Source organism: Girardinichthys multiradiatus, chromosome 11, assembly GCF_021462225.1.
Source record: "Girardinichthys multiradiatus isolate DD_20200921_A chromosome 11, DD_fGirMul_XY1, whole genome shotgun sequence".
In the NCBI taxonomy this organism is placed as follows: Eukaryota; Metazoa; Chordata; class Actinopteri; order Cyprinodontiformes; family Goodeidae; genus Girardinichthys; species Girardinichthys multiradiatus.
Window position 1 is genome coordinate 43,634,668 of NC_061804.1, and position 14,988 is coordinate 43,649,655.

The 14,988-nt window shown below is 39.1% G+C and overlaps 1 protein-coding gene across 3 annotated transcripts in view; it reads left to right on the plus strand.

Moving 5' to 3' along the window:
- opcml (opioid binding protein/cell adhesion molecule-like) overlaps window positions 1-14,988 on the plus strand; it is a 508,488-nt gene that overhangs the window by 444,992 nt on the left and 48,508 nt on the right. For 2 of the 3 annotated variants that reach the window (XM_047379029.1, XM_047379028.1), the window contains one exon: window positions 3,261-3,305. The exons of the other annotated variant lie outside the window; for it this stretch is intronic. In XM_047379029.1, the coding sequence (XP_047234985.1) occupies window positions 3,261-3,305 (45 nt within the window). The remainder of the gene's footprint in view (window positions 1-3,260; window positions 3,306-14,988) is intronic. 3 annotated transcript variants of the gene reach the window in all.

A 14,988-nucleotide genomic window follows, 5' to 3' on the forward strand; every position in this document is an offset into this window, starting at 1 on the left:
ATTTAAAGCCTTATAAATGGGGTTGGGACCATCAGTTGTGCTGTGCAGGAGGTGGATACAGTACACAGCTGATAGTCCTACTGAACAGACTGTTAGAATTAGTTTTATGGCAAGAAAAAAGCAGCTAAGTAAAGAAAAACGAGTGGCCATCATACATAGAGAAGAGCGTGTTCAGTCCTCCTGCTGCGCCAGATGACCTGGCCTCCACAGTCACTGGACCTGAACCCAATTGAGATGGTTTGGGGTGAGCTGGACCGCGGAGTGAAGGCAAAAGGGCCAAGAAGTGCTAAGCATCTCTGGGAACTCCTTCAAGACTGTTGGAAAACCATTTCAGGTGACTACCTCTTGAAGCTCATCAACAGAATGCCAAGAGTGTGCAGAGCAGTAATCAAAGCAAAAGGTGGCTACTTTGAAGAACCTAGAATATAAGACATATTTTCAGTTTCACACTTTTTTGTTCAGTATATAATTCCACATGTGTTAATTCATAGTTTTGATGCCTTCATTGTGAAGCTACAATATTCATAGTCATGAAAATAAAGAAACGCTTTGAATGAGAAGGTGTGTCCAAACTTTTGGTCTGTACTGTATATCAGTATCGACTGATATGAAAAATATTATCGCGATAGGATTTTTCTCATATCGCCAAGCCCTACTTCAGTGCGACAAAAATGTTTACTTTATAGAAATGTCCTTCTGTTTATTTTGCTGACATCTAAAGTTCCCCTGGAATGTAAATGATCACTGCTTCTGATACCTGTTACATGAATATGTGACCTAAGTAGAACTTAATTGAGATGGTTACCAACAGAAATCCAGTGTTTTAATGGTGACATTTTTTTTTTTTTCTACAACAGAAAGGCAGCTATGAGATTTTTAGGTTTGCTTTGAGGTTCAAACCCTTTCCTTTTCGGTGTCAGGAAGGTCACATGTTGATAACCTCCAGTGTCATTGAATGCTGTCTGTGTAGTTTCATGAGCAGAAAAGTCTCCAACTTTGTGGTGGAACCACACAACCATCGTTTGCCATCTCTGTGGATCCAGGTTTTATGCCCACATCAGCAACTTTTTGTTTTGTGCTACAAGGGAAGTTGACATGCGTTGTGTCTTCCTGTCCATTGAGTCTCATAAAAGGGCACATCAGCTATAATCAACCCCTAGTAGTAAACTTGAAAGAGGCTATTTCTCCGGTAACACAATTTGTCTTTACACCCTGTGGTATTTTGTCGCCAAAGTGGCTGAAGAAGGGCAGCAGACTGATGTTCTCCAGTGTAGCAGGTGGTTTATTTACAAAAAGAGCAACCACAAATATGTACTAAAATGACTTAAACTTGAAAGTGACAAAATAAACATAACTACACTCAAACCAACTAAAAATTAACATCACGTGCACACAGCTACACTGACCTGGTCCTCCCTCCTTAACTTCTTTCCTGATCTGCTTAAATACCTTCATGCCCTTCCAAACACAATTAACTGAAATGGAATCTTCCATCTTGCAGGTATATTCCAACATGAGAAATAATGTAAAATCACTGAAGCTACTTCTATCTAGCAACAACCCTGTGTTTACGGTTTAACAATTATATCCTAACTCTAACACTTCAAAACTAATAAACAAAACCCCAAAGTTAACTTAACACTTTAACAGTTTCTTCTCCCCTCTTCACTTGGTACCTCCTCTGACATCACTTCCCTGAAACCTCCAAATACAGGAGGTTAGGCTGCACCTCCTCCCTTAGTTCCTTGAACAGAGGTAAGTGGTAAAATCACTAGCTGGAACTAGGCAAATGGAGTTCATCCATTTTACCACACACCCATATCAAATGCCAGCAGGGTTTTTATTCCAAATGCTATAGTTGAAAAATGGCAAATATTTTTGTTACATACATAGACATTTTGTAAAGCACTGCATCAAAGATACAGTATGTGCCTTGTATGGCCAGTGAAATTTACAGAGGGGGAAATCAGAGTTGCTGGTCTGCAACACAGATTACCGTGTGCATGAGGGGTGGGGGTTGCTGGCAGAGACAGCTAACAATCTTTTTACACAACAAAGGGAGGCATTTGGTGGTATTTCAGACCTATTCACATGTTTAGGGGGGATTTCGGTATGATCAGTGGCTCCCTAGGTCAAAAGAAAACCGTACTATGTATGCCAGAAAAGCAGAAAGAGACCAAGACTATGGCTAGGTTTTGAAGAAGTAGGGATGAAACTGTAAGCATTGTTGTTCCAGTGTCATCACTTAGATGCATTTAGGGACAAGTAAATGTTTAGGCTAAAACATGACTGATAAATGGCACATTACTGACTTAACGGTTTTTAATTTCCCCCCATTTTTAAGGATTTTTCGAATAAGATTTGCAGTTTCTCTGACAAATATGTAACAAGCCATATTTTCAATATTGTAATAAGGCTTATGACTTGGAAGTTGACTGGCTACTTCAAGTTATTTTCTTATTCTTATTCAGCATCTCTGACAATAGGCAATTTCAGAATCAGAATGGGTCTTCGTTCCCAAGTAAGTTTTCACACACAATGACTTGTTTGGGTGTGTAAAAACAGGAAATCATTGAAAGAGAAATTAAAGTAAAAACACAACAAAACAGACAGAACATATTAGGAAAAGACAGGGCATAACCCTCACCAGGTAGGACAGTGTCTTCCAAAGTGTGAGCAAAACTTTTTTCAGTTTGTAGCATCACAGGTTCATTAATAATCTGTTTAATCTTCCAGAAGTTAGAGACTTACAGAAGATATCATAAACTAGGATCTGTGATCAATGTGTATGCAGAAGATCCCCTATACCAGATCTGTCATAGATGTGTATGTGAAGGAGATCCAATAGTAGGATCTATCACAGATTTCTTTCCGCCAAATATCCTACTAGGATCTGCTAGGGATATGTATATGGAGGGTTTTCTATTCTAGGATCTGTTACAGATTTGATCTTCCCATATACCTCTTGAAAAATGTTGGATTTGTGGCAGATACGTAAACTTGCCTATTGTGGGATCTCTCCGGATTCTAGGATTTTTTGTCCAGTGGGAATTGCTAGCTGCGAGCCCCAGAATGGCAATCGCTGCTCCCTCGCCACTCGCTGCTCCTCCCTCGCCACTCGCTGCTCCTCCGCCACTTTAGCCTGGCATGCACAGCTCTTCACAGCACACCGGAGATACTCCCAAAGAGTAATTAAATCCTCTCCTTCTGCTTGGTCCTTTTGGCTGTGTCGTTCTATCATGATGCGTGGCTGTGGGTAGGACCAAAGTGCAGAGAAGGAGACGCCAGGAGCCAGATGAATGAAGGTAAGTCCGAGATTTATTGTTCTCACTCATGGACCAGGCAGTGAAACCAGAACCAGGCCTGGACACTGGGTAGAGAAACCAGGCGTAATCTAATGTGACCTAACATGAAATCTGACCTGTGTATGACAAGACGATGACAACGACACCGCGCGGAACAAAGGCAACTAAGGGACATATATACAAACAGGAAATGCAGGGAGAACCAATGAACATCAAGACCAGGTAATCAGGTGAAATTAAGAACAGGCGTGGAACAGACTGCAGGGAGGCAGAGGGAGTGAGACCAGTTAACATTATAACACAGACAGAAAGTAAACAAAGGACTAGACTAAGTAAAAACACAAGCACAAAACATAGACACAGGCTGGTCATGACAAAACAGCTTTAAATGAACCCCCCTCTAGCTAACTCCTCTTACAATGACCTCCTTTATAATCCTGTCAATTATGGCAATTATGTGTTACAAAATAAAATATTTGATAATTTAGACCCAGGACCACCAGCGGAGTTATTTTTACTTTCTCAAAAACAATGTTGCATGCTGCGCTGTAGGCCCAGCATTACAGACAAAGTAGTTGCTGAGCAACTGGGTAATATGAAAACCCATAGAAAGCAACAATCAAAGCTTGGCTGACTGATTATATATATATATATATATATATATATATATATATATATATCATTAGATTATTGCATTGATGCATTTCACTTTATGAACACTTTAAAAGAGAAGTGCTTGACAAATACAGTTAATCTTTGGTGTAGTGCAAGGTTGAATTAGTTGGATGCAGAAAACATAATTGGGAGTGATAAACGTTTTGGAAAAGATTAAGCACAAAAAACTTGAGAAATAAACTAACGAACAGGTGAATCTGAAATGAATAAAATCAATTTTTTGGCAACAACAAAATGAAGATAGCATTGCACACTGGTGCAGTGGTCAACACTTTTACCTTGCAGCAATGTCCCTGGAATGAATTCTGGCCTAAGGTGTTCTGCATGGAGTTTATATGTTCTCTCCATGCACTCGTGTGTTCTCTCCAGGGACTCCGGCTTCCTCCCACTTTCCAAATACATAACTATTAGGACAATTGCTAATGCTAACTTGCCCTTAGGTATGAGTGAGTCAATGCATTATTGTTTGACCTGTGGGTCTTAATGTTATTCTGTGATGGACTGGTGACCTGTCCAAGGGGACCAATGATAATCTTCCTTGCAAGGATAAGCGGGTACAGGCTCCACTGCAAGGATAAGCAGGTATAGACGATGAATGGATGAATAACAAACACATCTTTGGTTAATTTTCATAATGTTACACATTAAAATTTTGTTTTATGAATATTTTTGCTAGGCACTGCTTTTGAATAAATAATGCTTTTGTCTGTTTATATGTTGTATCTAAGTTAACAGCTGAAAATATGCACTGAGAAAAATTTGAACCCACGCATGCATGAGGAGAACCTGCAAACTCCATGCAGAAAGATCCCCAGCCAGGAGTCAAACCCAGGACCTTCTTGCTGCAAGGCAACAGTGCTACCAACTGCACCACCATACAGCCCTTAGATCATAGTATTTCTAAGTTGTTTTTTTTTTGCTTATCAATTTTATTTCCTCCAAGTTTATGCCTACCCATAGTTACTCAATTCAATTCAATTCAGTTTATTTATATAGTGCCAATTCACAACACGTCTCAAGGCACTTCACAAAAGTCAGGTACATACATTCCAATTAATCCTAACCATTGAACAGTGCAGTCAGATTCAGTTATTTATTCAAATTGGATAAAAAGTTTTTCTAAATAAGGAAACCCAGCAGATTGCATCCAGTCAGTGACTTGCAGCATTCACTCCTCCTGGATGAGCATGTAGAGACAGTGGACAGTCACTGGCGTTGACTTTGCAGCATGTAGCGACAGTGGAGAGGAAAAACTCCCTTTTGACAAGAAGAAACCTCCAGCAGAACCAGGCTCAGTGTGAGCGGCCATCTGCCACGACCGACAGGGGGTTTGAGAGAACAGAGCAGAGACACAAAGAGAAGCCAGTTTTCAAGGTCAGAGTCTGAAAGAAGGAACATAGAGTTAGTCACAGTAGAAGCTCAGTCAGTAGCTATGTCAAGGAGAAAGAAAGGGTTAAACACTGAAAGACAGGGCCAGGCCAAGTGGATCATCGGCAGAGGGTGAGCATTAAGTTGTTGCCAGTAGAAGCTTGGACGATGCCCCCCTCCTGAAAGCTGTCACAGGTAGACACAGAGTCAGGCCAGGTGTAGCTTCTAGGAAGAGAAAAGAGAGAACAAAGTTAAAAGCTGAAATAACAGCAAATAATGCAAAATTGGAGAGTAGTATGAGAATGTAGTAGAGAGAGTGAAAGTGGTCATTATATCCTCCAGCAGCCTACGCCTATAGCAGGATAACTACAGAGATACCTCAGGATAACCTAAGCCACCCTAACTATAAGCTTTATAGCCTAGCCTTAAAAGTAGACAGGGTGTCTGCCTCACGGACTAAAACTGGGAGCTGGTTCCACAGGAGAGGAGCCTGATAACTAAAGGATCTGCCTCCCATTCTACTTCTAGAGACTCTAGGAACCACCAGTAAACCTGCAGTCTGAGAACGAAGTGCTCTGTTAGGAACATATGGAACAATCAGATCTCTGATGTATGATGGAGCTAGATCATTAAGGGTTTATATGTGAGGAGGAGAATTTTAAATTATATTCTGGATTTAACAGGGAGCCAATGAAGGGAAGCTAAAATAGGAGAAATATGTTTTCTCTTTTTAATTTTCATCAGAACTCTTGCTGCAGGATTTTGAATCAGCTGAAGGCTTTTAACTGCATTTTGTGGACATCCTGATTGTAAAGAATTACAATAGTCCAGCCTTGAAGTAACAAATGCATGGACTAGTTTTTCAGCGTCACTCCTGGATAGGATATTTCTAATTTTGACAATGTTCCGGATGTGAAAGAAGGAAATACTAGAAACCTGTTTAAATGACATGTCCTGGTCAAAAATAACACCGAGGTTTTTTACTTTATTACCGGTAGTCAATTTAATGCCGTCCAGGTTAAATGATTGACTAAGCAGTTTCTTTTTTAAAGACTCCAGTCCAAAGATGACAACTTCTGTCTTTTCTGAATTTAGAAGCAGAAAACATACTCCTTATGTTTATTTTACAAGTACACATTGACAATTATCAAGGACTCACCCAATTTTGTACCACAGGGTCACATGATCTAAAAGTCCTCATTGTCTCATATTTAACGGCAGGGACTGCGAACTTAGTAGAGATGCCCAGACTTACCTCTCCCCAAACTATCCCCTCCTTCTCCACCCGGGAAAGCCCAAGGTTTTCCCAGGCCAGCCGAGAGACATAGTACCTCCAGCGTGTCCTTAACCATCCCCAGGGCCTCCTCCTGGTGGGACATGCCTGGAACACGTCCCAGGGGAGGCGTCCATGAGGCAACCGATACAGATGCCTGAGCCACCTTAACTGTCTCTAATCCAAGCTCTTCCAGGATGGCTAAGCTTCTTACGCTATCTCTAAGGGAGTGCCCAGTCACCCTGCGGAGAAAGCTAATTTCAGCTGCCCGTATCCTGGATCTTGTTCTTTCAGTCATGACCCAAAGTTGATGCCCATATGTGAGGATAGGAACGTAGACCGACCGGTAAATCGAGAATTTTGCTTTTTGGCTCAGCACTCTCTTCACCACAACAGACCGGCACAGCGCCCTCATTACTGCAGCAGCCGCACCGATCCGTCTGTTGATCTCTAACTCCATTCTCCCCTCACTCATGAACAAGACTCAGAGATACTTGAACTCCTCCACTTAAGGCGGAAGCTCCCCTCTAATCTGAAGAGGGCAATCCACCCTTTTCCGGTCAAGAACCATGGCCTCAGAATTAGAGGAGCTGATCCTTATCCCAGCTGCTTCACACTTGGCTGCAAACCACCACAGTGCATGCTGTAGGTCTTGGCTAGAGGGGGCCAGCAGGACCACGTCATCTGCAAAAAGAAGAGACAAATCCACTGGTCCCCAAACCAGACCCCCTCCGGCGCTTGGCTGCATCTAGAAATCCTGTCCATAAACGTTTGAACAGGACCGGTCCGGTCCAGTATTGGAATTACTGCAAATTAATTTCCTAATATTGTGCATCTCTACACTGAAGGATTTAGTTACTGTAGTGAAATCTGAAGAGGCTGTTTGCCAAGAACAGACTGCAGTTCTCAGCAATTAAAGCCTAAATAAACATTATCAGACAGTGAAATACAAAAATCTTTCTTTTTTTTAAAATATTGTTTCTATAAGATAATTACAGTAAGACAAGCTGTCGTTTCTGCTGCTAGCACGCCTTCTTATTCTGTAGCAATGGCCACATTACGAACAGTCACATAAAAAAATATTATTTATTAATTAATTTATTGTCTTGCTGGAGTTTATTATGAAACATATTTTTTTAAATAACTGAGTTTAGCCAATAATATGACTTCAAGATTATTCATTACTAGTTTGTCATTAGATATAGAAACACTGTAGCTTGCTTATAGGTACAAACCATGTTATGATTAGATGTAAATTAGATTATTGGCACCACAGCAGTGACATGTTAGTAAATGGCATTTATACATTTTATGAGCAGTTATTATTTGCACCACCAGGGATTGCATATTCTTCAGATGTAATTGAGGGTTACATTTCTCAGAATAATTAAATTACTTAAAAGTTCTGTTTTCGGAGGCAGTATCTGGCTCTTGTTCTGTTTTGTGAGTGTGCATTAATGTCCCTGGGTATTATAAATTAGACCACAGGAAAGCATGTTGTCTGAAATAGTATTGCTTCTGAAAACCTACTTTGTAACACTTAAACAAGTCGTATGTCCTAAGTTATATTTACATTACAGTCAATTAATATTAAAGAGGATATCTTATCTATAGACATATGTTTGATCTTGCAAGCCGGTTACTATTTACAGTATATGGCATATAGCCCATGGCACAACATTTTATTTTAACCTGAACAGTGGCTTGTTTATTTTATTGGATTTAGCCACCTAACTTTTAACTTGTGTTCAAATGTATTACACAAAGTCTCAGCCTGGCAGTGTGAATTGTGGCTGTTTGGCTATCAGATGTGGCAACAGTAAAATGTGGTTGTGTGAACTCCATGTGTTGGTGCCTTGTGGGAAACCTGAAGGCTTCAGTTGGACTCTTCTTTTACTACCCTCTGCAAAATAATTAAAAAGTGTAGAAGGAGAACAAGGAGCAGGTCTGCAGTTTGTTTACAAATGAAAAACGGGTGGAAAGGAAGCACAAAATAGCACAACAATCTAGAGGAAATATTAATTCACTAAGATGATCTCAATATAAAATGTTCTGCTTCTTATCCCAATAACCTTATTAACCAAAAGCTTGAGACAGGTGCAGACTGTTCCAAGTGAATGGCTTCTCCTGCTCTGTCTTTAATCGTTAATCTCAAAAGTGAAGGGATAAATCCCTCCCTGAAACGACACCATTAATAACTGGGGAAGGATTTGCATGAACACCTGTTTCCCTTTCAAAAGTGGAAAAGAGAAGGGTCTTTTGGTCTCTTATCTTGAGATTCAGGGTTACGAAGAGTAATGTGTCTTAATTACCTGCTATATGTCAATATAATGAGTTGTTAAAATACCTGTGTCATCAAGGTACTTTGTCAGGAGAGATGGTGAATGTCTTAAGTTATTTGAATGAGGTTCCAAGCACCTTGGAAACCTTTTCTATGAAAAAACTTTCATGAGAAGCCATTTTACTAAAAGAATATTTGTTTTTAGAATGAATTTCTGTTAAAATTGGAATAAAGATACTGTTGCAGGTGTAGGAATAATTGTTGTTGCCACATTTCTAGAAATTGAATACCTAACTTCCACTGATAGAGTGGGATGTTGCCTCATACTGGGTGCACAATAGATATTACGATTACTAGTTTATAACCGATATGTTTCCTGAAAACTGTCAGCAGGTCATTAATTGAAAATAAAAGGGGTGAACAAAACCTATACACTGGTGTTCTTGTGAGCCCATTTATAGTGCTGAAATAAGCATGGTTCATGGCATTAGTTACATTTTCCACTTTATAAAAGAAATACTTATTTGACAACTGATTTTATATTAATTCAGGTTATCTTTGTGTGATTTTAAATCACACAAAGAGAGAGAACATAGAAAAATGTAGGTGTGATTAAAATAGCTAAAACAACATGAAGTCTTAAGGAGCATATGCTTTTCACAGCACTGCATCAAAAATTAGGGGATTAGATGATTCTGTCTCTGATGAATGAGAAACATGTTGCAACATGCTTTTTAGTTTGCATATTTACCTTGTAACACCTCAGTATGTTGTTTATGACAATACATGAAGCAACTGACCGAAAATTTGACATCTACACTAATAGATTAATTACATAGTCTTTGCATCTCAGTAACAGTACATATTTTTTAAAAGGGGTCTGACTGGCATTTTTACAAGCTTGAGTAACAACCCTTTCATGTCATAACTTCACTCAGTGGTTCTACTTTGAAATGGCTTGATGAGTGAAAACACCTATTGATTGAAAAGTGTTCTTGGAAAAGGTCATACATTTAAAATGAATGAGGCAAAGGAGCTGGGTGGTGGGCTCCGCAATTTAATTACATTCAAGGAGAGGTGAGAAGGTGGAGAGGGGATGAGGAGGCTTAATGTAACCTGTCATTAAATGTAAGTAGAAAAAAGAGAAAATGATTCTGTTGTTTGAACAATGGACATTGGGTGGAGTTGAAACATTATGATTTTGGGCTTTAATATCTTGCTTAATAATGGAGAAAAGGACAAAAAAGAAATGCATTTCATAAACAAGTACTGGAAGAGAAAAGTCAGAAGAGTTTCCCTTGACCTGTTTGTCTCACAACATAAGCAACCAATGGAAAGTTTTGGTAAAGATGATTAATGGACAGCGCATCATGCAGGAATAATGACAACCTTTGGTTTAAGTCAAAAACAGGAGGACAATATCATGAGATTTTACTGTTTGTCTTTTGAAATGTGCAATTCTCTATTTTAAAATGTGCTGTGGTCACTGAGTTTGTTATAAACCTAATTATGTCATTTTAAATCAGTTAGAAATGAGCTTCCTTGTTTTTAATTTCAACAGTATGAACTGTGTACTTTGTAAATCTAATCTGCTGAAGGTTGTCACTGTGCAAGTTTCTACAGACTTTTATATAAACATCCTGAATATTTATATTTCCTTGCAATACTCTATTCATTATCTGTTAAACATTTAAGCAACCTAAAGAAAGTATAAGAGAAGTATGTTTTTTTAATTAAGATTTCACATTTCCAAAAAATAAGGTAGCGTGAAATAAAAAATAACCTGTTTTTGATACATAATTTGTTATGCTCTGCCGAGAAAGAAACATTTTTATTACCATGTATTAAATTAGCTTAGACTGTCCTCATTCTGTCAAATTAACTGAACCTTGAGCAAGAAATTAGAGCTTTGATTAGTTTGTTTTTTTCTTGTGGCTTGAAATAAACTGAAAAGTTATGGAAAGTAACAACATTCAATCATCAGTCACTTTCTTTAATTGTACCTATGTATTAATAGGTTTGACTTCCATTTGCTTTCAGAACTGCCTTAATTATTTACGGCATAGATAGCACAAGGTGCCAGAAACATCTCTGAGAGCTGCGTCCACATTGACCTGACAGCTTCATACAGTTGTCACTGATAGTATATTAGCTGCACATTCATAACGCAAATCTCAAGTTCCATCACATCCCAAAGGTACTCTGTTGGATTGAGATCTGGTGACTGTGTAGGCCATTGGGACACAGTGAACTCATTGGCCATTTGGAGATGATTCAAGCTTTGTAAAATATTTATGGTCCATAAAAATCATGTATGAAGTCTAGACCATTGGTCACTGGTTGAACGTAAGTTTAATAAAAATTATACCAAAAAACAACATAAAGAAAAGGAAGTACGAGCCATAAAAAACTAAAGTCTGAAGAAACCTTGAACTTGCTAAGAAGTTGACCATCACATTTGGGGCTATTTCCTGCCTATACAAATAATAAATCCAGAAAATGGAACACAGGTGTACTGGTTACTTCCAAAATGAAAGATAACAAAAGACGTGTTTAAAATTGCAGGTTGATGCGTGCCAGGCTGGTGGCTATAGAAAGTATATCCTAGGCAGCTAATCATCTCTAAAAGTACATATATAGTAAGGAGAACTAATTCATATAAACGGACACTTGGGGCATCTAACAGATATTGTGATTTTTTTCTGGTAAAGGTAGACATCTGAAGATCGTTGTTGTCATACAGGCCTGGTTGTGCTTAGCAACAGTGCTCAGGTAGGATGGGGTTTTTAAACAAAAAACCCAAATGGTATTAAGGGGTCTAGAGTGTAACAAAACAATATGTCCCACAACATTCCACTACCATCAGCAGCCTGAAATATAATTCAAATGATTAGAGCATGAAAGATCCATGGCTTTCCCTCATTTAAATTCTGACTCTACCTTTTATGTGTTGCATTTGAATGATAGTTTTATTGGACATGGCATCATTTATTGCTGTTCATTTTTAATAACCTTGTGTAAACAAAAAAAGAATGTCATGGCTACAGTGAAAAGATTTTCTGTGCTAACCAACACACAGCATGGGGGTAAGATTTCGACTAGCCTTGTTTCTGTTAACTATAGCCTGGATGTAACAACACAAACACACATGACCCTGGGTGGATGGATGGTTAACCCAAAAAAATATTCATACACAGATTTAGTTTAAAGTTCTTCTGAGTGAAAGTAACATTTGTAGAGGCCCGGCCACAGTAACACATCAAAACTGACTCAAATCGGATTTGCTTTTTATGTAGGCCTTATAGAGGCCTTCTTTTTGGTACAAATAGCTTTTGGAGATGCTGTCGTTTTCTCTGCAGTCTGTTGTTCAGGATTAGCAGAAGTCTTCTTCACTGACGAGATGGAGCAAAGTAAAACAATGGCACCTACAAAATCATTTAATATTTAAATCATTCTGTGACTTTAAATCAGGTTATTGGGGGACAACACACAGCAGCGAATTCACTAAACACCACATGGAGCTGACAGCTACCAACATCTGTCCTGACGGCTGAAGTGTGTGAAGCTGACAGGGAATGTGAAAAAGAGAGCAGTCTTTATCAGTTGTAGGCCAGGATATATTGATGTATTTTAGCTTCCTCCAATAGTTTTGTCTCATTTTTATTTGTTGACAAAAACACTGGCAACTTTTGTCATAGTTTTGGTGATTTTTATTTAGTTATTTTTTATTTTTTATTATTTTGGTAGCTAAAAGAAAACTATTGGCAAAACTATTTTCAAGTTTTTGACAACAAAATTAACACTGCTGGGAAAAATGCTGCTGAGCAATTATACGAAGGGTTTGATTGCTCTAATGCCGATTTTTCCATTAATTATTTTGAATGGTATATATATCTTTCAACATTCCATGATGTTGAAAGATATTTATATATATATATATATATATATATATATAATGACAGGACATTTAGTGTAACTGGAGAATTTATGTATTCAGCTCTGTATGAATGTGTACATGTCTGTATTCATTTAGTAGTCATTTTCAATTTGACTTTTAACCATGATAGGAGAAAGGTGTAAAAGAGAGAATTACAGTTGATACCAATTTGCACTAGGTGTCAGAAACATGCAACGGTGCATGGCTGGCAGATAAAATCATTTTAAATAATTTTGCTCCGTGGTTAAAAATGTATTACCGTGCAAAACTGACAAACTGTTTTCACTTTATATTACTTACAGCAACTAAATTAAGACGAAGTCCTGACTTTTTCCATCACTGAAAAAATAAGAATGACATTAAATGGACTTGTGCTCTGTTCATGATTGTTGTCAGTGGCCCAAAAAGGGTTGTCAGGCTACAAAAGTGGTTTATATCTCAGTAAAAAAGCAATAACAATGTTTGTCTACATTCTCAAAAAGTACCTACTTCACAATTTGCAATTACAAATTGAGATACCAAAGTAATTTCAATTCAAGTCAATTAAAAACTCAATTCAAAAATGCTTTATTAATTCCAAAGGGAATTTAAATGTTGTTGTAGCTCATTATGAAGGTTTATTCAAAGAGCCATTGATGCTGATGGCTGGGGGCAGGAAGGATCTCCTGTAGTAGTCTGTCTTACAGCAGATCAGAAGAAGCCTCTGACTGAAGACACTGTTGTTGTAGGACAGTCTCATGAAGAGGATGCTCAGGGTTCTCCATAATGTTCTTCATTTTATGAAGAATCTGTATTTGCACAATGATCTCCAGAGGTTCCAGAGGAGTCCCCGGAACAGAGCCAGCCTTCTTTATCAGCTTGTTTAGTTTTTTTAAGTCCCTGACTCTGATGCTGCTACCCCAGCAGATGATGGCAGAAGAGATCACACTTTCCACAACAGACCTATAGAAGATATGCAGCATCTTGATCCAAACAATGAAGGTCCTAAGCTTCTTGTAGACGGCTTCACAGTTGCATCTCCCCTCCAGTCTGTTGTCCAGGTGAACACCGAGGTATTTATACTCCTCCACCACCTCCACTTCTTCTCCCATGATGGAAATAGTCAGTCAGTCAAACATTTTCTATACCGCTTTTTCCATAGTGGGTCGCAGGAAAGCTGGTGCCTATCTCCAGCAGTCTATGGGCGGGAGGCTGGGTACACCCTGGACAGGTCGCCAGTCCATCGCAGGGCACACACAAACAACCAAGCACTTACTCATTCATACACCTAAGGGCAATTTAGAGAGACCAGTTAACCTAACAGGCATGTCTTTGGACTGTGAGAGGAAGCTGGAGTACCCGGATAGAACCCACGCCTGCACAGGGAGAACATGCAAACTCCATTCAGAAAGACCCCCAGCCAGGAGTCGAATCAATGATTGAAACAGTGTTTGACCTATTCTTGTTTCTCTTAAAATCTACAATCATCTTGTTTTATTCACGTTGATGAGATGATTGTTTCCACACAGTGCCACAAAGTGGTCTACCAGCTCCCTGTACTCAGCTTCTCTGATCCACCCCCCAACTTCAGAATCATCCAAGTATTTCTGCAGATGACCAGAGTCTATCTTGTACTGGAAGTATGAGGTGTACAGAGTGAAAAGGAATGGTGAGAGTACAGTCCCCTGCGGTGCTCCTGTGCTGCTGACTACCTGGTTAGACACACAACCCTTCAGTCTCACAAACTGTGGTCTGTTTGTCAGGTAGTCTTTGATCCAGGAGATTGTTGAGGCCTCCACCTGAGTGTTCTGGAGTTTCTGAGTCTTCTGACAAAAGCAAATCAGGTTTATTGTGTTAAATGCACTGGAAAAATCAAAGAACATGGTCCTCACAGTGCTGGTGACTTTGTTGAAGCAGGTGTATGATGGCATCTTCAACTCCAACTTCACAGCGATAAGCAAACTGAAGGGGGTCCTGATAGTTTGCAAAACGCTACATGTGGCTAACACTTCACATCACTCTGATCACACCATCCCCACTGTCAAATATGGTGGTGGCAGCATTATGCTCTGGGGGTGCTTCTCTTCAGCAGGGACAGGGAAGGTGGTCAGAGTTGATGGAAAGATGGATGGAGCCAAATACAGGGCAATCCTGGAAGAAAACCTGTTGG